Source organism: Fusarium flagelliforme (genome assembly GCF_020744385.1).
Source record: "Fusarium flagelliforme strain FIESC 12 MPI-CAGE-AA-0113 chromosome Unknown B0J16scaffold_6, whole genome shotgun sequence".
Taxonomy (NCBI): Eukaryota; Fungi; Ascomycota; class Sordariomycetes; order Hypocreales; family Nectriaceae; genus Fusarium; species Fusarium flagelliforme.
In genome coordinates, this window is record NW_025763508.1 from 1,828,223 (window position 1) to 1,855,251 (window position 27,029).

The 27,029-nt window shown below is 50.2% G+C and overlaps 9 protein-coding genes across 9 annotated transcripts; 4 read left to right on the top strand and 5 right to left on the bottom strand.

The window, feature by feature from the left end:
* Positions 1-20: 20 nt before the first annotated feature.
* On the bottom strand, positions 21-2,257 carry B0J16DRAFT_347266 (heterokaryon incompatibility protein-domain-containing protein). Its single transcript, XM_046128549.1, has 3 exons — positions 1,631-2,257; positions 1,397-1,593; positions 21-1,342 (listed from the first exon to the last, which is right to left on the bottom strand). Exons 1-3 carry the CDS (start codon positions 1,977-1,979, stop codon positions 95-97), a joined length of 1,794 nt encoding a protein of 597 aa, XP_045980165.1. The 5' UTR covers positions 1,980-2,257; the 3' UTR covers positions 21-94.
* Positions 2,258-2,683: 426 nt separating this feature from the next.
* Positions 2,684-4,457, bottom strand: B0J16DRAFT_323069 (uncharacterized protein; the record flags this gene model as incomplete). Its single annotated transcript, XM_046125750.1, has 2 exons — positions 2,684-3,504; positions 3,560-4,457. 2 exons carry the CDS (start codon positions 4,455-4,457, stop codon positions 2,684-2,686), a joined length of 1,719 nt encoding a protein of 572 aa, XP_045980166.1.
* A 3,788-nt stretch (positions 4,458-8,245) lies between these two features.
* On the top strand, positions 8,246-10,877 carry B0J16DRAFT_323070 (uncharacterized protein; the record flags this gene model as incomplete). The annotated part of the gene is made up of 5 exons (XM_046125751.1): positions 8,246-8,452; positions 8,508-8,627; positions 8,691-8,957; positions 9,015-10,678; positions 10,730-10,877. The coding sequence occupies 5 exons, from the start codon at positions 8,246-8,248 to the stop codon at positions 10,875-10,877; spliced, it is 2,406 nt and encodes an 801-aa protein (XP_045980167.1).
* Positions 10,878-11,282: 405 nt separating this feature from the next.
* On the bottom strand, positions 11,283-15,067 carry B0J16DRAFT_323071 (NUC173 domain-containing protein; the record flags this gene model as incomplete). Its single annotated transcript, XM_046125752.1, has 2 exons — positions 11,283-14,924; positions 14,999-15,067. 2 exons carry the CDS (start codon positions 15,065-15,067, stop codon positions 11,283-11,285), a joined length of 3,711 nt encoding a protein of 1,236 aa, XP_045980168.1.
* Positions 15,068-15,293: 226 nt separating this feature from the next.
* B0J16DRAFT_347283 (Metallo-dependent phosphatase-like protein) lies at positions 15,294-16,408 on the top strand. The gene is made up of 3 exons (XM_046128550.1): positions 15,294-15,512; positions 15,577-15,987; positions 16,040-16,408. The coding sequence occupies exons 1-3, from the start codon at positions 15,444-15,446 to the stop codon at positions 16,166-16,168; spliced, it is 609 nt and encodes a 202-aa protein (XP_045980169.1). The 5' UTR covers positions 15,294-15,443; the 3' UTR covers positions 16,169-16,408.
* Position 16,409: 1 nt separating this feature from the next.
* On the bottom strand, positions 16,410-18,850 carry B0J16DRAFT_374610 (uncharacterized protein). The gene is made up of 3 exons (XM_046130615.1): positions 18,656-18,850; positions 18,153-18,585; positions 16,410-18,105 (listed from the first exon to the last, which is right to left on the bottom strand). Exons 1-3 carry the CDS (start codon positions 18,702-18,704, stop codon positions 16,572-16,574), a joined length of 2,016 nt encoding a protein of 671 aa, XP_045980170.1. The 5' UTR covers positions 18,705-18,850; the 3' UTR covers positions 16,410-16,571.
* A 163-nt stretch (positions 18,851-19,013) lies between these two features.
* On the top strand, positions 19,014-19,543 carry B0J16DRAFT_323074 (DASH complex subunit Dad2-domain-containing protein; the record flags this gene model as incomplete). Its single annotated transcript, XM_046125753.1, has 3 exons — positions 19,014-19,227; positions 19,276-19,335; positions 19,386-19,543. The coding sequence occupies 3 exons, from the start codon at positions 19,014-19,016 to the stop codon at positions 19,541-19,543; spliced, it is 432 nt and encodes a 143-aa protein (XP_045980171.1).
* A 2,199-nt stretch (positions 19,544-21,742) lies between these two features.
* On the top strand, positions 21,743-23,716 carry B0J16DRAFT_347288 (uncharacterized protein). Its single transcript, XM_046128551.1, has one exon. The coding sequence runs from the start codon at positions 21,858-21,860 to the stop codon at positions 23,313-23,315; it is 1,458 nt and encodes a 485-aa protein (XP_045980172.1). The 5' UTR covers positions 21,743-21,857; the 3' UTR covers positions 23,316-23,716.
* A 488-nt stretch (positions 23,717-24,204) lies between these two features.
* On the bottom strand, positions 24,205-26,124 carry B0J16DRAFT_173853 (uncharacterized protein). The gene has a single exon (XM_046122451.1). It carries the CDS (start codon positions 25,815-25,817, stop codon positions 24,423-24,425), a length of 1,395 nt encoding a protein of 464 aa, XP_045980173.1. The 5' UTR covers positions 25,818-26,124; the 3' UTR covers positions 24,205-24,422.
* Between the last annotated feature and the right edge of the window lie 905 nt (positions 26,125-27,029).

Consider the following 27,029-nt stretch of genomic DNA (forward strand, 5'->3'; position numbering starts at 1 on the left):
ATTATGATGAAAAGTCATGGTGAACATAATTATCAACTGTATATCCATCATATGAACTACCTATTAACCTAACTGGGTATATCCATCTACCATTTTATAGTATAACAAACTCCTCTTCTTCCACCCCCTCAAGCTCAAAAACCTCTCCATTCATCATCCCATGGACATAACACTCCCCAACAAGCATCCACGTCCCTCCTTCTCTTCTCCTAATCAAGAAGGGCGTTCTACCTCCATACAACACAACAACTACATCCCCAGCTTCCATGATATCAGGACCGACCACAAACCATCCTCTTCTGGTTATCGCAAAGCCACGATACCTCGTTATAAGTGTCGCCTCATGACCCCATTTAAACCCATCCCCTGTTTCAGCAAGTTCTTTGATCTCAGGACTAACGGCGCCAGGTCTGGGCAAAGCGCGGACAAGATACGCTGCACCGTTGGCAAGCCATTCTTCCTTTGGAATACTCTCATATGGCCGCGAACGATCTGCCCCGATACAAGCGTTTGTTAAACTCTGTACAAGAGCGAAGAAGGCTGAATCGCCATTACGGTAACGTTTTCGTAGATTAAACGGTGCATTGCCACCACATATATCGCGCCACACAGCCTCGATGGGAAGGCGAGTAGGAGCGTTACGATTGCGACGGAACTGGAAAGCATTATGCCAGAAGATCCATGAAGGTCGATGGAGATAATCTAACCGAACACCGCGGATATGTAGAGCACGTCTTTCGTTATCGATATGTAGCTTTGGTAGTAGGCCCCCCGATGCTCTGTGAGGCGTGACAGGCGTTCCCATGAGATGAAGAGGTACGATGCGCCAGTCCGGAGTCCACGTCGGTAGACCGCCCCTCTCCATAATTCTGCGCTTGTATGTCGCTGGTATAGCATGACAGGCAGACAAGACGAGAAGGGATTCGCAACCTGACAGTTCCCGAACTGCTACATCATAAAAGACATCCTCGATGGATCTGTTGTAATCGGCCACTATCTCAGTAAGACTTTGACTCCCTGTGCCAAGGGAGAAATGGCCCAGAAAGGCGTATACGTGATCTCGAGGGTCTTTTGAGAGTAAGTGTCGTGCACGATGTAACTCGTAGATGAATGCTGCACGATTATGGTTGACATCGTACTCTTCATCCGGCTCGACGAATCTTTTGTAGAGATATGCGATATTTGGAGTGAAGACAGAAAACCGAGATCGTAGGTAATGGTACGTCGTATTCAAGACCCCCGCGACTGACGAAAGAATCTCCCAGTCAATCTCAGCTTCTCCCCAGTAAAGTGTAGCCGGCGCAGCTGTGCCAATCTCCTGAACAATCCATATTCGACTGAACTATTCCTATTAGCAAAGCCTTCTTCAGCGCAGACGTATCGTGAAATAACTCACCCACGGTAGTCTCGTCATATTCGAGAAAGGCAACCAAGGTTTCGCATCTTGTTTCAAAAGCTCTTCTGAATGCGCCCTCCGAAACTCATTATGCATCTCTTCATTATCAAAGACTCCATCGAGATAGTGTATCATAGTCACAGCCGCGTGGGCGACACCGTCACTGTCAGGACCCAGCCAGACCAAGACACGTTGCGCTCCCTTGTATAGCATTCATCAGACTGACCTGCTGACTGCGCTCCGCAATATCATCTTGGTTAATGCAGACCTGATCAGCCCAGAGGCGCCGCTGAGACATAGCATGCCTCATCCGCCGAAGCGCCCCCTCAATACTCTTTGTCAGTGCGAGAGGTTTTCCATCGCAGATGATCTCAGAAGAGCGACCGTCTGTGCCCCAGCAATAAGAAATAGCTTCATACTGCGGATTTAAATCGAGGTGTTCGAAGCCGAGATGACCGACCAATGGCTCATCCCCAGTGCCAGGCTCCAGCGTCAAAATGCGAACCGAGTAGTTGTTCTCAAACGGCTTATACTTGTACCGTTCTAACGTTGACAGCTCTTGTGGGAAAATATCACCAGCCATGGATACCAAGGATAAGTAGTACTGTCAAGTTTCTATAATGAGCTTCTGGCTGTAAGCGGTAGAATATGTATGGTAAGAGATAATGTCATGCAGACCGATAATTAAAGGCCCAGTCTTTTTTAGTCCTGTTTAGTGAACCGATCATGAAGAGGCTATTAAGTGCCCTCAAGATTGCGAGGTTTATATTTTGAGCCGCTCTCCACGTCTTATATCGGGTCAGATGTTGAGTGCAACGCATAAAACCCTTCAATAACATTGTATGCCAAAGACAGGAACAGAGCCGAATAAAGAATGTCACCCATTACGTGAGTAGAACAAAATAGGGTCATTGTGCAGCTCACCGATCGATACTGTCAGCGGCAATTGAGGTAAGCACTAACATCAGCCTGGGAAACACATATTCATGTCACTGGTCGAAATGGAATCAAATTATATCCTTCAAAATATTGGATTTGTGATGTCGAGTGACGACAAGCCTTTCTATCTAGCTACACACAAGATTCCTGTGTCATCATTCGTTCTGAAAAATAAATAAAAGAAAACCAGCATGTTATGCAGTAGCACCTCTCAGGGGTGGTCCATCCTGTTTGCCCAAAACGCCGCTTCCAATCCCAATCCGCTATAGGATCCCAATGTTACAAATGAGAAAGAAACAAAAGAAGAAAGCGCTGACTATATGCATTTTGCCCAACCCAGTAGAAGCCCTACAGATCAAGAGTAAGAAGCTCTAACCTTGATGTCACGGCGTCACAGCTGGCACTGAGACGTTGCACACGAGACATAGCAAGGGCAGCTGTGCATTCTTGTTCACCAGCATCGATAAGTTCCAAGCGCGCAAGGACCTTCTCAGACTCGACACCACCAAAGATGTCAACATGGGACAGACCTTCGGAATCGAACTCCTTGGGTGACTCAGTGGTGGTGGTGGTAGCGGCTTCAGTGTGGAACAGGGCAAATTCGGGATCAGACTCAAACTCGACATCAATGGGAGCGGCATCGACAGGCTCAGAGGGCTCGAGCTTCTCAACAGGACGCTCAATGGCAGGAACCTCAAGCTTCTCCTCCTCAGAGTCGAAGATAGGCTCAATGAAGTTGGATGACTTGCCAGAGAGAACAGCAGCGTCGATGACCTCAGGAATCTCAGGAGTGTCAACAACAAACACCTGAGGCTGCAAGTTGAAAGAACCATCAAGAGTGAGCATGGAGAAGTCCATGTTCTGTTCAGGGATCATAGCCATACCGATCTGTTGCTGAGAAGACTGCTGGGCGTTGTAGGGGTTGATGTCCTTGGGCACCTGTCGCTGCTCGGGCTGAGGCTCGACCTTGAGCTGAGGAGTCTGCTGAACGGCAGCCGGGTTGTTGCTGAGGTTGTCCAAGAAGTTGGAGAATGAAGGCGAAGACAGGAGCATACGGGTGAGGTCTGTCAGGCGCTTGTTCTCGTCCATAAGAGCTCGGTTCTGAGCTCGGAGGTCACCGTTCTCGCTAACCTTGTTGGCAATCTCGGTCTCAAGTTGAGTGATGTATTCTAAATATGTGTTAGCATAATGTTCATGTGAATTGCAAGTATGCGGTGTCCTTACCCTTTCTACGAGAACGGAAGGCACGAGCAGAAACCTTATTTCGGAGCTGTCGTCGCTCCTTGCTGCTGAGCTTCTTGCCTTCTTCACTGGCAAGTAGTCGCTCGTCCTCATCCATCTCCTCTTCATCCTTCTTGGATCGGGGAAGGTTGTTCATGGGGCTTGTGGCCTGGCTCTCAGGCATTGAAGGCTTGGCTCGCATAGAGTTGAGGAGCTGAGTGATCTTCTGCTCAACGATGGGATCGTTAGGCTGAGGGGCCTTGCCTCGAGACTTGGCTTGAGATCCTTGTCGCTGAGCCTGCTGTTGCTGCTGAATGATCTGCTGCTGCTGTCGCTGTTGAGCCTGAGCCTTGGCAAGGGCAGCCTGAGAGTGTGCTCCTGGCCAAAGTCGACCGACATTGTTGGTCTGGGTAGGCAAGACTGGCGGCGATGGAAGGTTGTCCATATCCTGCTCGATGCTGCTGGGGTCGACAGTGAAGAACTGTTGCGACTCGGTCTGAGACTCGAAGTCCATATCCATATCCGAAGCGCCCAGAGTAGCTTGAGAAGGAGACGTGTTGAAGTCGAAGAGATCGGCCTCGGGACTGAATGTAGAGGCGTAGTCAATGCTGCGGAAGTCTTGGTAGCCAGTGTTGTTGGTCTGGTTTACTGCCATTGTGCTGGCAATAGCTCCGGGCACGAAGCCTGTCTGTTGTCGGTACATGTCATAGTTGTGACTGGGACCGCTCAAACTCTGGGCAGTTGTAGTGGCAGGAGCAGCGACGACAGGATTGACAGGGCTTGTGAAGGTAGGCTTTGATGTGCCTGCTGGTGATAATGACGCAGGAGACTGGAAGCTATCGTACTCGCCAAAGTCGAGGAGAGCGTCGAAGTCGACATTATTCTGGCCGGGAGCCGACATTGTATTGTGAAGGTATCGTTATCGGCGATACCGGTGATCGAATAGATATGATGTATTGGGTTTGAGATTAGATCTGGTTGTCCAGTCGTCGAGTTGTCAACTGTCGTCGAGTATAGAACCTTATCGTTAAAGTTGCAAAGACGGTTGGTGAAAGTAAAGTAAAGTAAAGGTTGTTGATTGTGTTGGATGGAAGTTCTGTAACAGAAGCGAATGTTTGGAAGTTGAGAAGGGGAAAGATGGAACCAGGCAGAAAATCGGGAACTGGGGGGGGACCGTGTTCTATGAATGAGATGGGTGCCTTGGTTTGCAGGAAGTACGTACCAACCGGGTCCGACAACAAGATCCCCGACATGTCAGGGACGAGGGGACCGCTGGAGGTCACTGTAGCCCACATAGAGAACCCACTGAAAAGACGCTCATCATCCCAAAACCCAGGGCAGAGGCCCCTGAAGAAACCTCGGTGAGTGCTGTGAGTCGCTGGACTGGGGCTGTCTGGAGTCTGGAGACTGGCTGTCAAGTAACGCCGCCTGTTGTCAGGGCTTACCAGGATCGGCGGCCGGGGAGCCGACTAGTGAGAAGAGAGGACGCGTCAGCTTTTTTCTTGGGTGGTGCAAGCCAAGGAGTCGAAGCCATGGGCCAAGGATGTGGATAACTCATTGAGGCAGCGCCGTAACCCATCGGACGAATCAGAGGCTGTCATTGACGACCGAGCCTCTAAGAAACAGCACAAAGTCTCCACCATAAGCCTATCCCTGCTTCGCTATCCGAGGGGTGCGAAAGACGAGACCTGGACTGCCAGCCCAGACCAGGCAGGACTAAACTCCTATGAAGAAAGAGAGAAAAGCGAAACGAACCAGCAGAGACGTCTGCGGCCTGACGATGACGACGCTTAACTGCCCTTTTCAGCCAGGTTTGGCGCCATAATGGGCAGTGATAGAGTCCCATACTCGCTACGCTGCGCTTTCTGGTATGGTAAATGCTGCCAGCTACCATCGTCAACTTCACCTGCAGCTGCAGCTACACTATGAGCTTACGTCTCTCTTTCTTTGAGGCTTCGTGGCCTGGGCTGAATCTGGTCAAGCCTCAGGTTGATTATTCTGTTGCCTGCATTGAGGACCTTTTGGAGCGCGTCTAGATAGCAGCATTCGTCTTGTTTGAGGTATGATACAGATAAACCACGGCCAGATGATTACTCCGTCCAATCGCTAGATAAGACTCGATGCGACCAAGGAATAATCTGAGCGGCACCATTATTCATTTGCCCCGACGGTTGGCTGCCTCCTACCTCACGGCAAAACGGCAGACATGCAATGTTTATTATGGTTGGAATGCCCAATATCATCGGCGTTCAGCACTGGTAAGAGAATCATGCACAGCGATTCGTTAAATCGGCTCTGAAGCAAATAATGTCCGCGAATTGACTGATCAGCGTTGGCGGGAAGTGAAACTTGACATCCGTCTATCCCGAGAGTGGCTGTACAGTACAGAAACAACGCTGAATGTATCCGTAGGCACTCTGTAATTTGGATGCATTAACCAAAGCCTAGGTATGATAATAGAGAACTAAATCGCTTCAATTCAGGATTCCAAAGCACGTATCGATCAATTCATCTCGTCTGTTGAATATGGGTTTGATTCATTTCCCTCAAACTTGCTAATTTCAAGGACAAGAAATGAACAAACAAGGGCGACTCTACGGAGTACCGTAATGGTATCCATTGCGGGGAGACTATCATCATAAACACGCTCTATTGATTGCACTGCCACCGCCTTCATATTCTACCTACCTTTTGTACCGCAGAGCACAGTCCAACAATATGGTGACATTGTCCAGCTCGGCCACCGCCTTCCTCTGTTCGCTCTCGCTGCTCACAAGTCGCTTTTGGTTGATTCCATCCTCTAGCCTCTACGTCCCTACTGTGCCACGCTGAGTTGATGGCATAAACACAAACAGTAACAACAGCGAATATCCATGAGGCTGTGCATTCAAGGTTGAAGTCTTGGCTCGCAAGTAAGCTCAATGATCGTCCATCTTGCACTCGCCTCGATCACTGATCACTCGCTTGACACTTGTACAGTACCACAGAACAATCACGTCGGTGTTAATGAAACACCGTCAGGCCGTTGTCGGGTCCCAGCTCGTTCAAAGCACCGACTATGTTCAGTGCTGCGATGCTCGGTGTCCGTATTCACGCATTGGTGCTAAATCCCAAGCCTCAAAAAGTTGGCTATGTTTTGCCACTCTCAACCAATGTTTTCCTGATTAGGCTGTCTGGCAACAACATTCCGTGATCGGCAGTCAGGACAAAAATAGAAGTCGACTTGCTGCAATTCTCATTCATTCTGCCAACTGCCGCCCTGATTATCTTCTCCACTGCCCCTGACGATGACGGATGATGGACAGTGACACAAGACAAGACAGACGATACTGTACGGCAAATGCCGTGATCACCAGCCCCATACAAAACACAACGGTCTGTCATGCATCGCATCGACCCAGACTGTTTCATAAAAACGCCCTTTCTCCTTCCCGAGAGGAATGAATGGTTCCTTCGTAGCTGGATTCTCCTTCCTCCCCACATGCCGAAACGAAAGTTTCTGTACAAGCTTCGACTAAGATCTCGTGCCGTGGGAGCCTCGATTATTCATCAATCGACTGGCTCTCCGTCCAGGACTGAAACGTCCGGTTCGTGAAATGCGGAAGAAGTTACCCCTTCTGACATGTTTCTAAACTGCCTCTTCCGGAAGTTCTGGGGTGAATGAAGCCTCGGGGCTCTCGATTCAATATCGCCAAGACTTGACCACATATCAATGCCATCAAGATTGAACACAACTGCCGACACAAATTTTCATTCTAATACCCTAATCCATATACTAAATGATAGGTTAGTCTAGTGTCTACTGTACATAGTTAAAAAGACAGCATAGCCCATGTAAATTAAAAATTGCTAGCCTATCCATCGCATAAACTATCTAATTATCCCTGAACACCTACCTGAACCTTCAATCTGAGCCACCGAAAGACTTCAAACCATAAATGCATAGCCACGGCTTTGCCAATGCTACAGCCTTACTGAATAGCAGCAAAAGAAAGATTCAGCCCGAACCTTCTGGACCTTGAAAACAGCTCCAGGCGGCTGGTGTTGACTGCGCCCAATCGTGAGATCTATTGATAGTAAAACTCACAATTGATTTCACGTGACTTTGGGCACGTGAGTACGTGTGATAGAACCACGTGACTAGCTCGCCTCCAGCCTGATCGTGGTTTCAGCCTTCCTGAGGCCATCTATTGATGGCTCCATTTGCCTGCATCTGCATCTGCATCCGCATCCGCATCTGCAGAAACTCGTCGGAGCCTTACGCCCTACAGCCGTGCGCGCCCAACTGCCACTGCACTCGCGCCTGAATTTGTCTGACATCCTATTTCCTCGCCCGGTCATAGTGTCGTCTGGGACGCGCTGTCGGTTTGTACATACCGTGTCTGTGCCTTGATCCGACTCGTGAAGACTTGATATAGCTTCAACCGTTTCGTTTCGTTAGTTGTTTGCTTCGCTTGACGACTATTTATACATCTCGCATCTCCAGCCAGCTCCGAGGATACCACCGTTGCTTGCACTGCACTGCACAGAGACTCCAGAGAGGAACGTGCTCAACAAGCACTCTGCGTTACTACTGTTCAGCATCAAGAAGGTCCCTTCTGACTTGCTTTTGAGGCCACATTGTGCCATCTGATTTGAGTTTATTGTATCCGCCACTATGGTAAGCTGATCACAGCCTTTCGAACTTAAATGGGGAGAGAAAAGCGAAACCTGCCCGCGGCTGTGGCAGGTGGTCCCAAAGAAAGACATAGACGAGCACAGAGATCACAATTTGATCATGCAGCGCCTGTACCCCCAGGCTTTGTTGCCAAACCGGCTTTACCGAAAACTACCAAGCATCACTCGTACTTCGAGTTTGTTGAAAACAAGGACAAGAAAAAGAAGCTTGAATTCCAGGTATAATGCGACTGTTGCGCGCCGAGGTTGTCACAGCACTCACCACCACATATAGATCACCACGAAAAAAACACCACCCCCTGGGTTTGAGTTCGTTCCCGCCGGTAATCCTGAACTAACGACAGCATGCAAAGAATTATCTCGCGAGAAGGATGCGATGATCTTCATTGTTTCGGTATGCCGCATATCAACATGACAGAGTTTCAACGTCTTGTTTGCTGACTCTACCGAGTTAAAGAACGCAAAAGATCCTACTACTTCCAACATTCTATCGCATCAGGTTCATCGCATCGGACATCATGTCCGAGAAACAATAGTCGACGAAGCCCGTGCCAGTTTAGGACCATCTATCGATCAGATGTTGCCTGTCTCTCGCGGTGCCCCTGAGCCTATTCCCAAATCTCAGGAAGAATACGACGCACAGGTCGACGCCGCCCTGCGCGATCTATTCCCAAGGATTCCAAACACCGATCGCCAGATGATCATTGAACATGCTTTCAGACGAGTTTGTATTCCCTCTCCTTAACTTTTTATTTCAGGTGACGGATACTTATAATTGCAGGATCCCACAAACAAAAACGAAAAAGAGAAAGTTGGATTTTCGGAGGATATTACTCTCGCTCGACGAGTTCAACTGGCAGTGCTTGCTCACATTCGTCATACTCACACGAGGTATGATACCCTACTAAGAGAGACCAGCTGGCAGAATGCTCGCAAAGTCGTCGAAAACCTGTGCCTGGACACACTCGTCAAGTGGCGAGGAGACGAGGAGAGTGGTCGGGATCAGCTGGATGAGATTTTGCGGGAGGTGGTCGTGATATCCGATTCCGAAGGCGAAGAGTCTGGCAACGAGTCTGACTCTTCCATCGAAGAGGTTATTTACCAATCCACAAACCTCATTCCCAGCCGACCCGTCCAAAATATTTCTGGTCAAGCCGGCCCAGGTCATCGCCAATCTCCCAGGCTCAACCTTGGCGTAAAAGCACCTGTTACCCCTAAGTCAAAAGGAAAGGTGAAGAAAGCCAAGCGTAAGACTTCGGCCGAGAAGAAAGGTCAACGTGGGTTCAAGAGATATCAAGCCTGGCAAGATGCCCTTGATCGAAACCGCAACGACCAAGATCATGCTCCGGAATCACCCCAAGCACCGGTCTCGCAGTACACACACGGGCCACCGCCCGCTGCTCTGGTTTCTATGGGTGATCCCCTACCCCCAGCTTCCCAGCTAAGGTTGGTGTCTGGGGGCGTTGGGCCTGCCCCCTATGAGAACGGCTACGTTGGAAAGCCTCAGCAACCTGCAAATGGATATTTCATAAGCTCTGGGCCGCAAGTTGCTCGCAAGGTAAAGTCTCCATTTCATGAGCCACCGCCTTCTACGCGCCCACCTGTGTCCATGGTGGCAGACCGGTTACAAGATATGCTGGTGCGATCCATTGAACCAGCATCCCCTGACACTATGAAACCATCTTTTGTGCGTGCAGTGCCTCCTCGAGGTCAGGGTTTTAGGGACGAACCACCTCAGAGTTCCAGTATGCAGCGTCCGGCCATGATGACGTCTCCTTCCCGGCGTATGAACATTAGAGACGAGCCTATGCAAGTCTCGCGGCCTATACCGAGCGAACGCTTGGCTTATGGGGAAAGACCTTATGAATATTCTGGACGAGTCACTACGCATTCTGGAAACGGCATCCCTAACGTGTCTTCGCATAGCTATGATACAAGGACCAATGGTGTGCAGAATCCTGCAAGGATTCTAGTAAGTCGTCGACCTCTGGATGAGGTGCAAAGACATGGAGACCGTGATACGCCCATCGTGATGGAAGATCGTGGTGGGTTCTATGAGCGCGTGCCAGTTCGTTCCACCGGAGATATCGCAATGTTGTCCCGTGATGAAAGAGTTCCAGAGTACAGAAGAGATATTCCAGAAGTATCCAGGCCAGCAGTCGATCGTCGGGCTGTTTGGCAAGAAGAGCCTCGATTATTACGGGCTGGTCGAAGCAACACAGATGACATGATTCCAATTGGTCATGCACCCCTGGAAAGCCGACAACGTCCTGTCGTGGTGGAACCTCGGGCTGTACCATACCCCGTCCCTGCAAGAGCCCAAAGTGACATAAGAGCATACTTTGAGCCTGAACCGCGTCTCCTTCGCTACAACCCACCTGCCCCAGAGCCTCGTGCAGTCATAAATGATCATATGGCACCACGATACGAGGCACTACGCGAAATGTAAGTAGAATCAGTTGAGTTCAATATTACACTTGCACTTACACAATCTAGCCGTTACGAAGAACGAGGACCCGAAACCTTTCAGCGTCGGGAGCCAGTACACAGATATTATCGGGATGAGCATCCTATTACAGAAGACCGTCACCGGCCTCCGCCATTGCAGTCGCGTCGACCAGAGGACGTTATTGTGCTTGAGTGACGATAGATGAGATGATAGCATGGAATATGGGCACAGTATTTGGTTCGCTCTTGTGAACTTATATGTTGGAGGGCTATGCACATTGCAGGCGTTGGAGGTTTCACAATGGATGTTGCAGGTCTGCGAAAGCGCTGCTGTTGGAATGAACTTTGAACTGGCAATACCGGATGATACCCAATCGGAGGCATGGATTTGATTTGAAAACTACACCAGATAGACAGCGACTCAAAACATTAGTCACGGTGTCGCTTTCATGAGGTGGAATGATGAAGTTTTGGCTCTGAGATTTCAAACTTGCTCGACTTTTATTTACCCTGAAACAACCCATGATCTAAATAACGAACTTGAAAAATAATGTAAATGCCCGAACCAGACAGACGCATCGAATGGGTATAGCTATGACATCTAGTTGCGTCCTCTCCTAGGCTTTCCCACGCCTGACGTGCCATGTCTCTTCTCGACGCCCAAACCCTTTCGTCCTGCAGCGATGCCTCCCCTTCCACTCTTGCCCCCACGGCCTCCTCGACCACGGAAACCTCCACGGTTGCCGCGATCCCGTCCTGGGCTGATCCTGCTCTTGACTGCGGCGACATCGTTATCGTCCATCTCGAAATCCTCATCATCGTCGTCGTTTGTACGTCGGTTGGAGAACTTGAGCTTGCCTCCACGACCGCGCTTAGCCACATCCTTGCCCTTAAGAGCAGCGACGTAGGCGCCCACGCCCGAGGCTTCAGGGTTAGGGTCATCGACTTCCATCTCGTCGTCATCGTCCTTGCCGAGGATGAGCTTGCCGTCAAGGTCGAACTTGGCCTTGGTACGTTGAGGCTTGCGCATCTTGACGGGCTTGGTAGAGGAGATGTTGGCCAGAGCCTTCTTGTCAAGAAGATCGAGAGGTTCGTCGTCGTCCTCGACAATGTATGTCTTGCCGCCCTTCTGGGCCTTCTTCTTCGGCCTAGCCTCATCCTCTGACTCGTCTCCATCATCAGAGTCACTGCTGTACAGGGCCTGGTCGTATTCGTTCTCGAACTGGCGTTTAGGCTGGCCCTCGTCGTCGTCGTCACTCTCCTCACCGTCTTCACCCCTAGCAGCATCCTTCTTCTTCTTGGAACGTTCCTTCGTCTTTCGAATGTTGACGATCAGCTTCTTATCATCATCGGGACAGTTCTTGTGAATGTTGTCATAGCCAAAGCGGCGGACCATGCGCTCGAGGATATGCTTGACCTTGGCCTTGAAGTGACCCTTGTGCTCGTGGCTCCAGACAATAAGGTTGGGAACAAGTGTTGAAAGGCGAGGAAGCATGAGCTCGACGGGGAGACCGATAACGCAGACCTTGACGAAGCCCAAACAGCTCTTGACGATCTCTCGGTTGTTAGATGTAAGGAAGAGATCCATAGTCTGAACCAGGTCAGAGAGGGTAGCGTCGCTCAGATCGCTTCGGAACTCGTATAGAAGTCGGCTAATGGCGGTGATAGAAGCAGAAATCATGTGAGGTGTGCTACCAGCCAAACCAGCGCTAACCATGGTGAAGAACTCCTCAATATTGGCGGTTCCAGTGGGGGCATCGTCGGGCATGTGGGGAACCTTGCTGTTGTCGATGGTCGTGTTGTTGGCCTCGGCCATGCGGTGTCCCATGCGAACCAGAAGGTCATATGCAGTTTCACGAGCACGCTCGTTGTTCTCCTTACATGAGATGACAACTTCGCTGAGAACAGCAGGAATGAAGTGAAGGGAGGTGTCGGGGATGTAGGGAAGGAGGGCGATGATGGCAGCGAGGCGTTCTCGTCGAGCAGGGGCAGAGACCTTGTCAGTGCTGGAGAAGATCAGGTTCTGAAGCTCAGCAGATCGCTCCTGGAGAGCGGCCTTGCCAATTTCTGAATCTGCCAAACGGGGGATGAGCTTGTATGCCTTCTTCTGAAGTTGGGGCTCCTCTCCCTTGTTGATAATGACGGCGGCGATCTCGAAAAGAGAAGCAAAGCTTTCTCGTGGTAGGTAGACAGACATTGTGATAACGAGATCCATCAGAGTCTGAGCCGTCGAAGGCATGTGGTCCTTGGACTTTTGCTGGTTCTCCTTCTTCTTATCCGCTGGCTTCTCCTTTTGCAACTCAGCAGCAAGCATCTTGCTTACACGGTCGAAAGTCTCCATGAGCTCACCATTGGGGGTAATGCTGAGGAAGGTGTTGATGGTCTGGAGGATAGGACCGCGGCTCTGAGGAAGTGTCTGTGTGTAAACATTGAACATGACTGCGAGCATGTTGCCTGCAAATTGAGAGAGGTATTCGAGGTTCTTCTTGGCATCGGCACGGCTGACACGGCTTTGAAGGACAAGGTCCTCCTCCTGCTCCTCAATACCAGCAATAGCCTGGTTAGACTCGATAAGGGTCTTCAGGGCTCTGCAGACATCAAGTCGTAACTCGACCTGCTTGTATAGAAGGTTGGCCAGGATTTCCGCAAAGCCCTGGTCAAAGGCTTGGGTGAGATCGAGAGGAAGGTCGCAGTAGCCGGGGAGAGTGGACCAGATTTGCTGAACCACGGTTTCGTAAATCTTGATCTCCATTGTCTTCTCAGCTTGGCCGTGGTCGAGGACCCTTTGGAACATCACTTCACTCAGGGGCACCATCTCGCTCTTGAAGTGGGCGAGATTCGTATTCGATGTGTAATCTCTGAGAATAGGGAACATCCAAGCACGACCGGGCTGGCCCTTGGCAGGCTTTGTGAGGTTCAGAGGAAGGATTGAGAGAACGGCCTCGGGGCCCATCGCTCGAATCGCCTTTCCAATGACCTCATCGGCTTCCTTCTTGTTACGGAAAGATCCGTTCTCTCGAATCTCACCAATCGTCTTGGTGACGTTCATCATGATAGGATACGACCTCCATCTCAAGGTGTCGAAGATGGCACCCAGAACGTTGAAAGTCTGTAGCCAGGCGGCCTGGTACTGAACGGTCAGAAGAGACTCCGCTGATTTGGAAATCTTCTCGAGGATCTTCTCGTCGTAAATTGAGGGCTCAAGGATAACCTGCTGGGGAATGCAGTTGGCCATGAAGGACACCAGGCACTCAGATGCGGAAATTCGAATGTTCTCGGAAGGAGCCTCGAGGAACTGAGCCACCATATCGAACAGCTGGGGAAGGTTTTGGAAGGTCTCGTCAGGCTCGACTTGTGAAGAAACGTCGTATCCTCGGGACAGAATGGCGAGCCACGGGGGAACAAGCTGGGTGTCGTTGGCAGAAGGTCGCAGTTCGGAGATAATCTCCATAAGTCGTGGGAGTTTGGCTGAAGAAACTTCATCGGTCATACCCTCAAAGATCATCTCGAAAATTTCGAAAGCCGCCATGGTCATGTACTCGTTTCCACTCTTGGCGATACCCAGCAACAACTCGCACAAAGACTCGATCTTCTTGCTAGGCCAGCCACCACTCGCGGTCGCAACTGTCTTGACCAGCTGAAGGGCATGGATCATGGCAGGATCGTGGGAAGCATCCGCCTTCTTTCCCTTGCGCGCCTGCGCAATCTTACCGGCCAAATCCTCCAGGTTCTTGGTGGCAGTCTGAGCGCACATGTCGGCGGCAGGATGGTCCAGCGAGGGGCTCGGGGGCGGGTTTCGGAGGACCTGTTTCAAGGCGTCTTGCGACCTCTTTCGCACCTTGGGTCGGTGGTCAAGGGACATGTTCAAGAGTCCTGCGACAGCTCGTCGAGGACCAATCTGGGAGACGGACAGCTCCCAAGATGCGGCATCCTGAGCAAGGAGGAGCGACTCGAGACATCCTATGGACGATCGCAACAACATAGGCTCTGCATCCTGTAGCAAGAGTACGGGGGCGAGAAGAGTAAGAATCTGCGTGAACTTGGATCGGAGAAGAGGTTGCGGGGCATAAGGTGTAACAACGTCGAGAAGGTAGACGACGGGGGTCGCCAATTCTGGGTTCACGGTGTCATTGCTGTTTGCCTGTTGAAGAAGGGCAAGAAGAGCCGCAAAGTATCCTGTGGGCGTAGGATCTGCGTTCTGTTCCTTGAGAGTCGACTCGACAGCCTGCAGAACAACGACAGTCTACAAGAAAAAGATGTCAGTGTGCGACTCGAGATTGTTGGCGCATGAGACAATAGCGCAGAAATACAACTTACCCTCTTTTGACTCTGAAGTCCAGGGGACTTGATCTTGTCCAGCTTTTCAGCCAGAGAAGGGGTCGCCATGTTGATGTTGAGCAATTCAATCCGCAACCACCAACTGAACTGGATTGTTCTGTTCGGTAAAAGTCAAGACCCCAGCCAAAAATTCCCAAATTTTTACATGCTTATCGCACCCCGCTGGGACTGATAAGAAAGTGGGGTGGCTAGTGCGTGCTAAGCCACATCTGCCAACCTCCCCGTTACCAAGATGCGGCGCCAGCTTTACCGCTGTATCCGAGCGCCCTACGTTTGGCCTGTCTTGTCCTGTCTTGTCCTGTCTATACTGTAGCTGTGCCCCTCGGAGCTGACCTAGGTTAAGGTGTTGACAGCTCGCGCCTCTCGTTACTCAATCGCAAATACACCTGCAGCCTCGTTTCTCTCCCATTACAAGAGAGACAATATGGCATTTCTCATTCTCGTTATAGGGGACCTCCACATCCCGGATCGGGCGCTTGACATCCCCGCCAAGGTACAATCCAGCGCGCGGTGCTTCCAACGTCGCGCGCATCGCTAACACGGCTCTCTGTTTGTAGTTCAAGAAGCTCCTCTCCCCCGGAAAGATCAGCCAGACGCTTTGCCTTGGAAACTTGACCGATAAGCACACGTACGAGTATTTGCGATCCGTCTCCCCCGATCTCAAGATTGTGAAAGGCCGTTATGACGTCGAGGCCACTTCCCTCCCATTGACCCAGGTCGTCACCCACGGAAGTCTTCGCATTGGTTTCCTAGAGGGATTTACGCTCGTCTCTAATGAACCCGACCTTCTTCTGGCCGAGGCGAACAAATTGGACGTGGATGTTCTGTGCTGGGGTGGTACTCACCGCTTTGATGCCTTCGAGTATATGGACAAGTTCTTCGTAAACCCTGGCAGTGCAACTGGCGCATTCATGGAAGGTTTCAGCCAAGAGTCTGAAGACCCTACACCAAGCTTCTGTCTTATGGATGTATGTTGCTTGCTGTTTATCGTTGGCGACATGATTACTGACACTACCCTAGGTTCAAGGCATCTCACTCACCCTATACGTCTATCAATTACGAAAAGACGACAAGGGCAACGAGAACGTGGCAGTTGAGAAGGTGACATACACAAAACCAGTAGAGCCTTCAGGAGGCGCATCATCATGATTTTATATAGATAGGGGGAGTTTACATTCAGCGACGTACTCAAGACCAGCAGCAGAATCTATACCCAGTCACCCATTGAACAAACGCGCAGCGGGTCCTCACTAGAGAAAGAGGCTCTCATCTTAAATCAACAAAGCATCAATTGGCAAGACGAATTACCAATGCATGCATCAATTGGGTGCTTGTGTCCAAGAAGGAACATTATAACTGTAAATAAAATATTCAGAAAATACAAACAACTATCCATCGCTTTGTAGAGGTATCTCGGGCATGCAACCAGTCTGAATGATTTCCGTCAAAGCAGCATCAGCGCTGACACGCAACAGACTCCTTTTGAAGAAACAAGAAAAGACAAAAAACGCCTCAAATGCTCTGCCAAACTCCCGTTCATAATATGCAGTCATTACAACATCATGCTCCTCCGCCTTGATGAGACACGTTCCCTAGCCCCAGAACCTTCTTCGACATGAACAGCAGATGAGACGCGCCGTGAAGTTTGCCGACTAACGGGCTTCTTCTTAGTCCTGGTGGGGCCCTGTTCTTCAGACTGTGGTGACGAGGGTGTGAATTCGTAGATGTCAACTTCACTTAGTCCGGTGGTATCAGATGCCGTGTCATCCCTGCCGTCTTCATGTGAGGTTTCGCTGCCTGCAACCAGGTCTTGTATCATCATTGAGGTGCGTCTGCCGCTTCGAATTGCCATGTTCTTAGAGACCTCAGGACTTGAGCCCTTTCCAGCCAAAGGACTGGCAGGGATACTACCGGGCTCGTTCTCTGCGTTTGTTGCATTGGCGCTCGGTAATTGCTTCCAGGAATCCTCGGCACCAGTCTCGCGCTTGAGCTTGGCTGTGTCTGGAGCTTGCTCAGCTACGCTAGAACGCCGGGCAGTCCTGCCGTCTCCTGCGACAGCATCAAGCAATTCTTTTGTGGGTCTTCGCATTTTGTCTCGAAGGTTGGGTTCAGCATAGCTGACTGCAGTTCTATTTCGTCGGCTGGGTCTTGCGGGTTCTCGGTTTGCATTGACATCTGCAGGTGGCGGGGTTCCTCCTCGTCCTGTGTCTTTCGAGGCGGTGGTATCTGGTGAGTGCGGGGAGAGGAGTGATGGGTCTGTGTATGGTGTTGCGAGGCCACACTGAACTTCTACAACAGTAGGGGCTGTGGGTTCGGGGTCCTGGATCGGCTCAATTGCAATAGGGGCCAAGGATCTGGACCTAGACTTGGGTCGATCTTGTGAAATCTTCGATCTCAGAAGATCAGCTTTGGCTGCAGCGATCTCATCAGTGTTGACTGGCTTAGAAACCTTCTTCGGTGAAGTCATATCGTCGTTCGCGCTCTTTGCCGATAGTGGTCTCCGTGTACCTGTGGCATTTGCCTTCTCCCGCGACTCCTTCTTCAAACCGGAAACCTCCTTCAGTGTTCGGCCTACTGCTTTCTCGCTAACCATCCGGGGGTTCTCATTCTCATCGTTGTTCCTTTGCGATCTACTCGTGACCATATCGTCTCTAGCGGCGAGCTTCCTCTTTGATCCTATCTTGATTTGCTGGGGCTGGGGCGCAGGGGGTTCCATGGCTGGCTCTTCGGTCATGGTTTCGATGGACTTGGTAGCCAGGGGCTTTGTCTCCATTAATTTCGGTTGTTGGATCTTGACAATTTCCTCTGTCCGCTTCTTCTCTGGCGAAGTTGGTCTCGGCAACATCTTGGCGGTTTGTGGTGATGTGAAGGTTTCGGGTGGCGTAAGCTTCGTCTTGGGGCTTTCTTGTACATGTGCGGGAGCGGGAGCAGAACGTGAAGGGGAAGGTGAGTCGACCTTGACTGGCTCTTCTTCCTCTTCTTCGATAAAATGCGAGACGGGAGGGGGGCCGAGTTCAGGTGATTGAGATGTATCGGTCATGTCGTCACAGTCAGCCTCTGATCGAAGTGCTAGGATTTGTTCGGGACTGTGTACTGTTAGAATGCTTCTTTCTAGGTTGATAAGTTGACTTACTTCATAGATTGTCTCGGGTACGATTTGGTCTCTGAGATGTGCCCCAGCTCTTCGATTTCGCGGGCAATATCCCGAAGACGTCGCTGAGAAGGGCTGGGTCTGGCAGAGCTGAAGCTCAGTCTTGGCTTGGTCGATGACTTTCTTGGTTGTTGAGAGTGTCGCTTCATAGGTGGCTCCAGACCGAGCCCAGCAAGAAGGCTACTCCATTCAGTAAGTTGAGATTCTAACTTGGCTTTGATTGCGAGTGCATGGTCGGCGATTCTTCGAGAGTCGTTGTCTTCAAGCTCCTTTTCCAGCTCTAGTATACGACCTCGAAGCTCGAGATTCTCTGACAACATGCAAGCGCAATCATTCTCAAGTTCTCGAACACGAAGAGCGCGGGCATTGTTTGATTTAGCTAGATCGCGGTTTTGCCGTAGAAGCTTCTTTCGAACTTGATCACAAGACAAAGTCAGTTCCCATGAACCCAGTAGTTGAAGCTCAAGGACTTGAGCTTAACTCACGCGTTTCAAGACTGTCCGTAGACACCGGGGGTTCGTTCAGTCTAGCCATAGCATAATGGGGTGGTTTGCGGCAATCGATTTGGGGTTTTCTGCGGTTAGTCGAGCGCTGATATGTGCTCTTGTTCAACACAGACTGTTGTAGAATGTCAACCTGAAAAGGGATTTTTTGATTGTATGTATTTACTTGGTAATGACTGTTTTTGTTCTGGCGCTTGGTTACCGGTTGCCCCAGCTACGGGTTTTGTGGAAACCCCACGTTGAACCCCACCATCAATTCGATGCAAACGCGGTGGCAGCTGAACTACTAACGATGTCGTTGACCATTTCGAAGGTTTATTGCATAACGCCGCCAGTCATCATGTCCTACCCGACGCGACCGATCTCTTCGCATATGCGCGCACCGAGTGCTTCAGCATCTTCAAGCGGACAATCACCAGCACTATTAGCGCGGATCGAAGAAAAGAAGGCCGAACTCGAAAATCTCAAAGAGCTCCGGGAGCTCAGCGCTGCGGTCGCAACACAAATGGAAGCTTTGGAACAAAAACTCTCAACACTATCTGATGGGACAGAAGGTAAACAAGCTTCGCTCGAGTTCAAGTGTTTGGACTAATGTCTGACAGCAATTGCGGCGGTCGTTGGCAACTGGCATAATGTGCTACGTGCCATCAACATGGCTTCTTGTATGTCTTGCTATGCTACAACCGACAAAGCTTGTCTAACGGAATTACAGCCAAACTCGCAAAAACAGCAGCAGACCCTACACAAGCACCTGAAGATTCGGCAGGGCCACTTCCTCAGACTCTGGTTCGAATCCCAACGGAGCATGCGCCAGCATTACAGGCTCAGGCAGAGGCCGCTGAAGCTGCGGCCGAAGAAGAGCAGTCATGAATTATAGAGGCTTTCGGATAAATCGATCGAAACGAACGCCAAACCTCTTGTGATATCTGTAGGTTTATCTCGCCTGATGCTTTGCCAGGCACAGATGCTCTTTATAAGCTTTGCTGTCTCAAGCTTCGTCTCACGAACACCGCACCAAGGAAACTGCACCAACCAACATAGTCACACGCATTCGTACCAAATTCGCCCATGAAACAATAGCTGGTTTCCACCTTTTAGTCACCAGCCCATTGCTATCTCAGAACACTCAGACCTGATGGCGAGAGGTAATCTACTCTCTACTCCAGGGTCAGGCAAACATCATGTCCGAGGAAGAGAAGAACGGCGCCCGGCACAAGTGGACTTTTTGAGGGAAAGGGTTGCTGGGTTGAGACACGAACAAGAGTAGACAGTACTTCTCAGAGGGCTTCGAAAAGTAACTCGGTTTGACTGACAGCTAAAGTCGTAACTCTCTGATTGAAAGACGACCCAGCAACCCTTGATTGGCCTGGTTAAGGGGTGGACATGCTAAAAGTGGGAGAGCAGCTCATGGAACGAGCCCGAGTCCAAAAGGCCGGTATTTGCCGTGTAAATCCCATCGTCAGGAACCTTTGATACGACTGCTTGCCTTTGAAGGCATAACTCTATTTCTGACTTGGCTTGATCTCAATACTGGCTGAGACTCTATGACACTCACTGATCACAGTGGCAACTTGTCTTCTCGGCACTTTTCCATAAGGCAGATAAAGACGAAAGCATTATCTTGACATCTTAAAGTGGTAATCCTGTGTTTCTTACAAAATAATACTGAAGCACATACTGTACATACATACGGGCTAAGCATCTCGCACAACTTATGTGGATCTCGTTTGCGCATATCATCTAAATTAGTGCATGTGCTTCTGCACAGTAGTGGGACTCCCGCTCTGGAGCTTCAGTAGCCAATGAAACGTAGCAATTGACTTCATTGTATCGAAGTCATACTGCCTTCCATTGCAATACTAGGTACCTAGGTAGCCATGACTCGGCAAGCTGATGGAAAAGTCTGCATCAGAGACGTGATATGAGATCTGGATTTTACACAGTCAATTGTGAGTTGCGTCCAAGAAGGAGGGACTGAGTAATTGCTCATATACAGATACCAAAAATAAATACTATGTAAGAAGGTGCGGGACGGGAAATGGGAAGGTAGTACTATGCAGCTTCGCGGTTGCCGTGGCTCACATTGTTGTTGTTTTTATTGACATCATTCTAGGTACTTGCAGCCATCTTCTACTTCTCCTCCCCATCACCAACATTTCTCATCTGCTCCATCCACCATTGCTAGATATCTTGGTCGTTCCGTTTTCATTAATTCAATCACATCTACAGTACTGTACAGTACAATCCGTGCTTTACTTCACCCAGGTCTGGACTTAAACGAGGCCCCGCTGTTGGCCGTGGCTTTGATAGTCTTACCCCTGTTGTCTGTGAAATTACACTCAGATCCCAGGTTATTATCACTCGAGATTTGACCTACGAGAAGCCTGGTGGCGCTCCCGTCTCACTTATTGTCTTTCAAGACCCTCGAGTAGACCCTGGCATTCTAGCCTTAGGGGTCTCCCTTGGCTCCATCGAAACGTCCAATTCAGAGGCTCATCTCATTGTCCTGAAGCCAACTAGGTAGACTATGGCTACCATGATGGATCTTCAACCCCAAGTCCACCCTGCCACTAACAAGGCCCCGGTCTCTTCTGGTTCCGCTAACAGCCGGGATGTTCATTTCATTGAACCCAAATCTACTTCAAGTCCCTCTTCCTCTTCGTCAACCCGAGGAGCACTCCAAGAGCTCTCAGCCGGTCAGACTCACAATCAGGGTGTTGCCGAAAACTCGCCTCAGCAGTACAAAAATAAAAAATTGCACCTCAGGCCTAGTGCTGTCAAAGTTCCCTCGTCATTTCGTCGAGCACGGCGATCATCTACCGAACCCGAAGCTTTCGAGCTCCTCGAGGTAGTAGAGGAAGAAGATTCAAATTTGTCTGTTCCCAGTTTGCCTACGAATAGCAATCACTCTGTTCACCAACAGTCATCCGAAGGTTTGTTTCTTGCTCAGCTCTTAACCCCTTCGTCAACTTTAACCTTGAACTCGCTTGCTTTCTGTATCAATACTGACATCTGCAAAGTGTACATTTGCAAATCGCACCCGCTGGTCAATGCATGGCCAAGCTTGAATCCTCATCTTGATCACCGACCAGGTCAGTTCGAATGGTTGGTATCGTTCTCAGCGCCGACGAGTGAAGCCAACAACAGTGACTCTCCCGAGGATGGTGAAAGCGACTATTGCAGCATGGAGACCAAGGTTTACGGCTGCACTCTGTTGTCACGCTGGCCACGATACAATCTCTTCAACACTTCCGAGACTGACATCTACACCTTCATAGCGACCCCATTGACGCCTGAAGAATACATGGCTCTAGGTTTTGAGCCTCCACAAACTTCCTTCAGCACAGCCAACATGGCGTTGCCTCCACCTCCTGCGTATGACGACCACCAAACTCTTCCACTCAAGGTACCTGAAGTGGTCGAAGTGGTAGAACAGGCTGTTTCGCCTTCTCTCACTTTGATCAGTGACAGATGCAGTAGTTACGGGGGGTCTTCGCGGAACGGTTCCTTCTCGGTGCCCCGAATTGAGGACTCTTTTGAAGAACTTGATAAGCTTGAGGATGAGCTCGAGGCCATTGATGCCTTTACGCAGCCACGACGAATTGCTTTACCTGACAACGTCTCCAGCAGCAAACACCTAGAGCCACCCTCTCCAGCAAAAATGCCGGCTATCTCCAAGAGAGCATCAGTAATCGGTATGTCTTCGACAGTGCGCATCAAGCCGACCGAAAAGTCACAAGTTCCCCTTCGTCGATCAACCTCTCTCGTGTTTCGTGACAAGAAACAAAACGGCTCCGACGATACACTCAAGCCCAAGCCGCAATTTCCTGGCGGGAATAACTCTCAGTCCACTCCTTCTAAAGCGCCTGTCAAGTCCGCCAAGACACCAACTGTTCCCAAATTTGAGCTTCCTGGTGAGGCAGTAGCTCGTCGTCTGAAGGAACAGCGCGAAGCTCGCCGAGCCCAACAGGCTGAGGCTCAGAAAGCTTATGTGCCTCCACCGAGACCGAAGTCTAGTAAACCACTTACTAAGCCAACATTTGAGCTTCCTGGAGAAGCCATCTCTCGGCGCAAACGCGAAGAGCGCGAAGCTCGCCTCAAGGCACAAGAAGAAGAAGAAAAGCGCAAGCGGGAGTTCAAGGCCAGACCTATGCGGAATAGTTTCACGCCAGCTAGCATCCCGCGAGAGACCATTGCCAGCCTTGCTCGACAAGGGAGGCTGCCACAAGAGGATACAGAAAAGCAACCGAACGCGGCCAAGACAAAGAGAGTATCCATTTTGGGTCCACGCCCAAGCCCCAGCTCCGAGAGTCAGGTTTCCCAAAGTCGAGGTCGGTTGTCCACCGCCACATCACAGGAGCATCTGAGCCGGGGAACCTCAGGGTCTACGGGAAGCGGCAGTGGGAAGCGTGCTCTTACTGCCGAAGAAGCCCACCAACTCAAGGTCCGCGGCAAGGAGATCTTCCAACGAGATAACAATGGTTATATGCGAGACAAGGAACGTGAGAAGCGCGAACGTGAGGAAGCGACCCGGCTGGCCCGAGAGCAGGCTGCAGAACGCTCTAGAATAGCGAGTCGAGAATGGGCAGAGAAGAAACGCCTTAAGGAGCAGGCTTTATTACAGGCCATCAGGGGACAGTAAACGGGTTGTAACTGGGCAAGATATATGCCCATTTCACTAATATTCATCTCCTAATGGAATCAGGGCATCTATAGCCCCTAATATTTGTATATTCTGAGCAGGGAGTTTGGAAGGGTTGGAGTTTCAGCACCGGTACTGTACTTTTTTTTCTTATTGAGATGTTGATGGCTTGGTATTTGGGTGAGCGCGCGTCCCTTGGCTTTCTAAGGAGACGTTGGCGTATCAAAATTCCCTGAAGCTAGAAACTGTAACAGCTGGAAAGCTTAGGTTCAGAATTTCATTATTGGACTATGCAGTTATAAACTCTTTTCTGGCACCTTGAGACATCCACCTCATCGTCCAAGATGTTACATTGCTCCTAAAGAGAAGAGAATGGAACAAATCTTGAACATTGTCAGTGCAATTACACATTAGGAGATAAGGAGACTAGCAGGACGGGTTTCTCAGTGCAAGGAAGCTTGGCATGGCGACGCAATTCAAAGTCAAAACATACAAGTCTTTGCACATAGTAGTTCGTCAATTCGCTTGCTATGTACTTCTCTAAGCCCATACCTCTGCATCGTCCGACCCCCAACTTCTAAAACCGCAACAAGTCCACCTGATACAACTGATCCACTTCGACTCAGGATAACTTTTCACAATTCTTTTCGATACAGTATTACAGGGCTGTGAATAAGTAGCCCTTTCAATGATCCATGACAGAGGGCAACGAAAAACTCCGCCATTCATCGTATATACAAGTTCCTCCTCATAATGTAAACGTACTTACAAGGGTAGCCACCCTGGCGTTGTTGCCTTTGAAAATAGTAAAAAAGAAAAAGTAACCAGAAGTCTACCGGTTTTGAATGGTTGTAGTTGAAGAAAAGGTTTGCCCTTGAGATGGTGCTCAAGATGCCAGAAAGTGAGTGATTAAATTGTAGCCTATTCCAAGAACATAGCTGGTTTGGAAAAGCAAAGTAGACGCCGGAAAGTGTGAAACGCCGTTTGAGTGCACATTCCACCTCCTAGCGAGAGATTTCGGAAGGACGTGGGTATCTTTCTAAGGACATAAGAAATATCGTAGCGACCGGTAGTGGTAGCATGTGGGAACAATAACAGAATTTTTTTTTAGAAGTTTTGCGAGATACCCGCACTCTGCTGTGGGTAATGAGAAGGGTTCTCGATGCGTGTGTTCCGGCGCGCAGGGTTATCGCGAATGATCGCCTGTTGAGGGCCGTTATCGCTGTAAGGGTTCTGGTTGTATTGATCATAGTATGCGCCGCCAGCCCCGTATGGAACTCCAATCGGATCTGAGGCATCAGATCGACCGGCAGCACTGTATGAAGAGGAAGCGTTAGAAGGGCCACGGTGCACATCAGCACCGCGGTTGTTAGCAGCAGAAGGACCCATGGCTCCAAGGATCTCACCCTCAGGAGAGTGTGATCCATCCATAAGAGGCTCGCCGGAGCGGGCATCCGACATGTTTCCTCGAGTCGGTGAAGTAATGTCGGAGTAAGCGCCATTAATGCCACCGGACAGAGTAGTAGAGGCCTTGCGACCAGTTGAGCCGATAGTAGTGTTTCCCCAGCCACGGTAACCTGAAGATCCATCTTCCCTCATTTCGTAACCGCTGTCTGCCATACCAACAGCAGGGATCGTAGGGTCGGCATTGGGATTATAAGCGTAGTCTTCGACTTCCTTTCGTCGCTCCTCTTCAGCTTGCCTTCGAGTCTTTCTCTTCTTCCACCAAAACAGACCCAGGAGCGCAAGAAGAATAATGGCAGCAATTGGTACAGCGACACCAATAGCAACCTTGCTCTTCTGACTCAGACCATCACCACCATTCCCGCTAGCGCTACCGCCGATCGCATCAGCATCATCCGTGCTGGTGGCAGACGCAGAGGCCTCTGAAGGCGCGACACTTCGAGTACGGATAGCGGTAATCAAAACAATGCTCGTTTCAGGTCCTGAGCTACCTGTCACTGTAACGACAGTTGACAGAACCTCAGACGTAGTAATCTGAGATACTTCTTCTTCTTGAGTTGAGCTAGGATCGTCGTTGCTGTCATCGGTGGAAGCTGGGTTTGCGGCTTCAGTAGTTGGGTTGGCTTGAGTAGTTCTGTTGGGTCTTGTGGATGGCGAAGGATCGTCGGATGAAGGCGATGGATCCGCAGCTGATGTTTCCGCAGCGGGTGGAGATGTGTTGGTAGGGCTGGCATCATTAGATGCCTCTGCAGGAGCGCTTGACGGTTGCTCGTCTTCAGATGGGCTTGGACTTGGCTGGTTCTGAGTAGGTGAAGGGTTATTGTTGGAGGGCTGTGCGGAAGCCGGGTTTGATGTAGCTGGCGCAGCAGCAGTATCGTCAGCCGGTGAGGAAGGCTGGTTCGCAGCGTCGGTATTGTTGTCATCGGCAGATGGGTTGGCGGCCGAGGGTTGCGCAGCGGTGGGCTGGGCAGGTTGAGGTGTAGACATGGCGAAGGTAGGCGTGCTCACGCTGGGGATTTGCCTGAGATCGAGAAACATGTTAGCGACTTGTCCAGCCCTCGCATTGAGGCTTGAAGGGGTTTAGAAGAGGTAGAGTTTAGGGAACATGCGTCTAAGGGAGACGGTGCAGCGACGGTTAAAGTCAATCAACACAAGGGCGACCATTGACAGGTTAGACGCGATAAGGTCGGAATGAATTGAAGAGATATTGGCGATTGAATTTTCTCAAACCAGGACTCTTAGATTGGCGAGTATGAGCATGGGGGTTGGAGGGAGGATGAGATTGAGATTGAGATGAGGTATTGCAATGTGTAGTATTGCCCGATATTCCAACAAGTAATAGGAGGACAAGATGCAAATGCATGCATGCATGTATCGTGACACAACGTACCTTTGAATCTGTTGAGCAACTGTTGATCCGTTTCAAAATAAGAGAGAAACGAAGAGATTCCCCAGGGACGCGTCAAAGACGAAAAGGCGGCGATTCGAGATTGACCTGATTGATGCGTGAGAAAGAGAATGGATAGGAAGCGAAAGTGAGGGTGGATGGAGCTGGAGAGTCAAGTCAGGTCGGGTAAAAACAGACTGGACTAGACGGGACGGGAGCATTGGCTGCTAGGTATGGATGGGGAGCAATAGCCTAGAAAGGCCGCATGTTGCAGGTGCACCTACCCACCCTCCACCAACTGGACGTGGACGTAATGGGCAGGAAGGAACCCAAAGGTCTTAGCGGCCGCTGGAGGCCCAGGCTGGTCGACCCAGTAAATGACCTCGTAGCTCCACCAAACTGGTACCATGACAGTGGAGGTCCAGGACCTGGGGCGAACGCGAACAATGCTCAAGCTCCATTTCTTTTTCTCCCTCCAAGGCTTTGAATTCCAGATTGAGATCCGACGTAACGTAATGTAACGTACCTTGGTTTTGTCTTGTTAATAGGCAAAAGTCGCCTTGTTATATGAAGCTCAGACTGAGCAAACCTGAGCTCAATAGATGATACTGAGTTTAGGAGGTTAATAGCATAGCCTGAATTGAACCTGAACCGTTCAGCTAAGCAACCTAACTTCTAGCAATGAAAAACGGCGACTAAACAGAACGGGTGTCGGTTTGCTTTCGGGAACGGGATGGGCGTATTGCGCTATGCTGTCCTGGTCAAGTCGTTTGTTCCAACAGTGAGTATCAATTGAAGAGCGTTGATGAAAAGAAATGAAAAATACAACTGAATAACAAGAGAAAAGAAATAGCAAATGCTCA

Bases quoted from the DNA above. Each gene is read 5' to 3' on its own strand.
- B0J16DRAFT_347266 (XM_046128549.1), bottom strand. From the start codon at position 1,979: ATGGCTGGTGATATTTTCCCACAAGAGCTGTCAACGTTAGAACGGTAC. The intron at 1,594-1,630 runs GTCAGCAGGTCA...TATACAAGGGAG, and splicing joins AGATGATATTGCGGAGCGCA to CGCAACGTGTCTTGGTCTGG. The intron at 1,343-1,396 runs GTGAGTTATTTC...TAATAGGAATAG, and splicing joins ATATGACGAGACTACCGTGG to TTCAGTCGAATATGGATTGT.
- B0J16DRAFT_347283 (XM_046128550.1), top strand. From the start codon at position 15,444: ATGGCATTTCTCATTCTCGTTATAGGGGACCTCCACATCCCGGATCGG. The intron at 15,513-15,576 runs GTACAATCCAGC...CTCTGTTTGTAG, and splicing joins CGCTTGACATCCCCGCCAAG to TTCAAGAAGCTCCTCTCCCC. The intron at 15,988-16,039 runs GTATGTTGCTTG...ACACTACCCTAG, and splicing joins CAAGCTTCTGTCTTATGGAT to GTTCAAGGCATCTCACTCAC.
- B0J16DRAFT_374610 (XM_046130615.1), bottom strand. From the start codon at position 18,704: ATGGCTAGACTGAACGAACCCCCGGTGTCTACGGACAGTCTTGAAACG. The intron at 18,586-18,655 runs GTGAGTTAAGCT...CTTGTGATCAAG, and splicing joins TACGGACAGTCTTGAAACGC to TTCGAAAGAAGCTTCTACGG. The intron at 18,106-18,152 runs GTAAGTCAACTT...AACAGTACACAG, and splicing joins TACCCGAGACAATCTATGAA to TCCCGAACAAATCCTAGCAC.
- B0J16DRAFT_347288 (XM_046128551.1), top strand. From the start codon at position 21,858: ATGGAGACCAAGGTTTACGGCTGCACTCTGTTGTCACGCTGGCCACGA.
- B0J16DRAFT_173853 (XM_046122451.1), bottom strand. From the start codon at position 25,817: ATGTTTCTCGATCTCAGGCAAATCCCCAGCGTGAGCACGCCTACCTTC.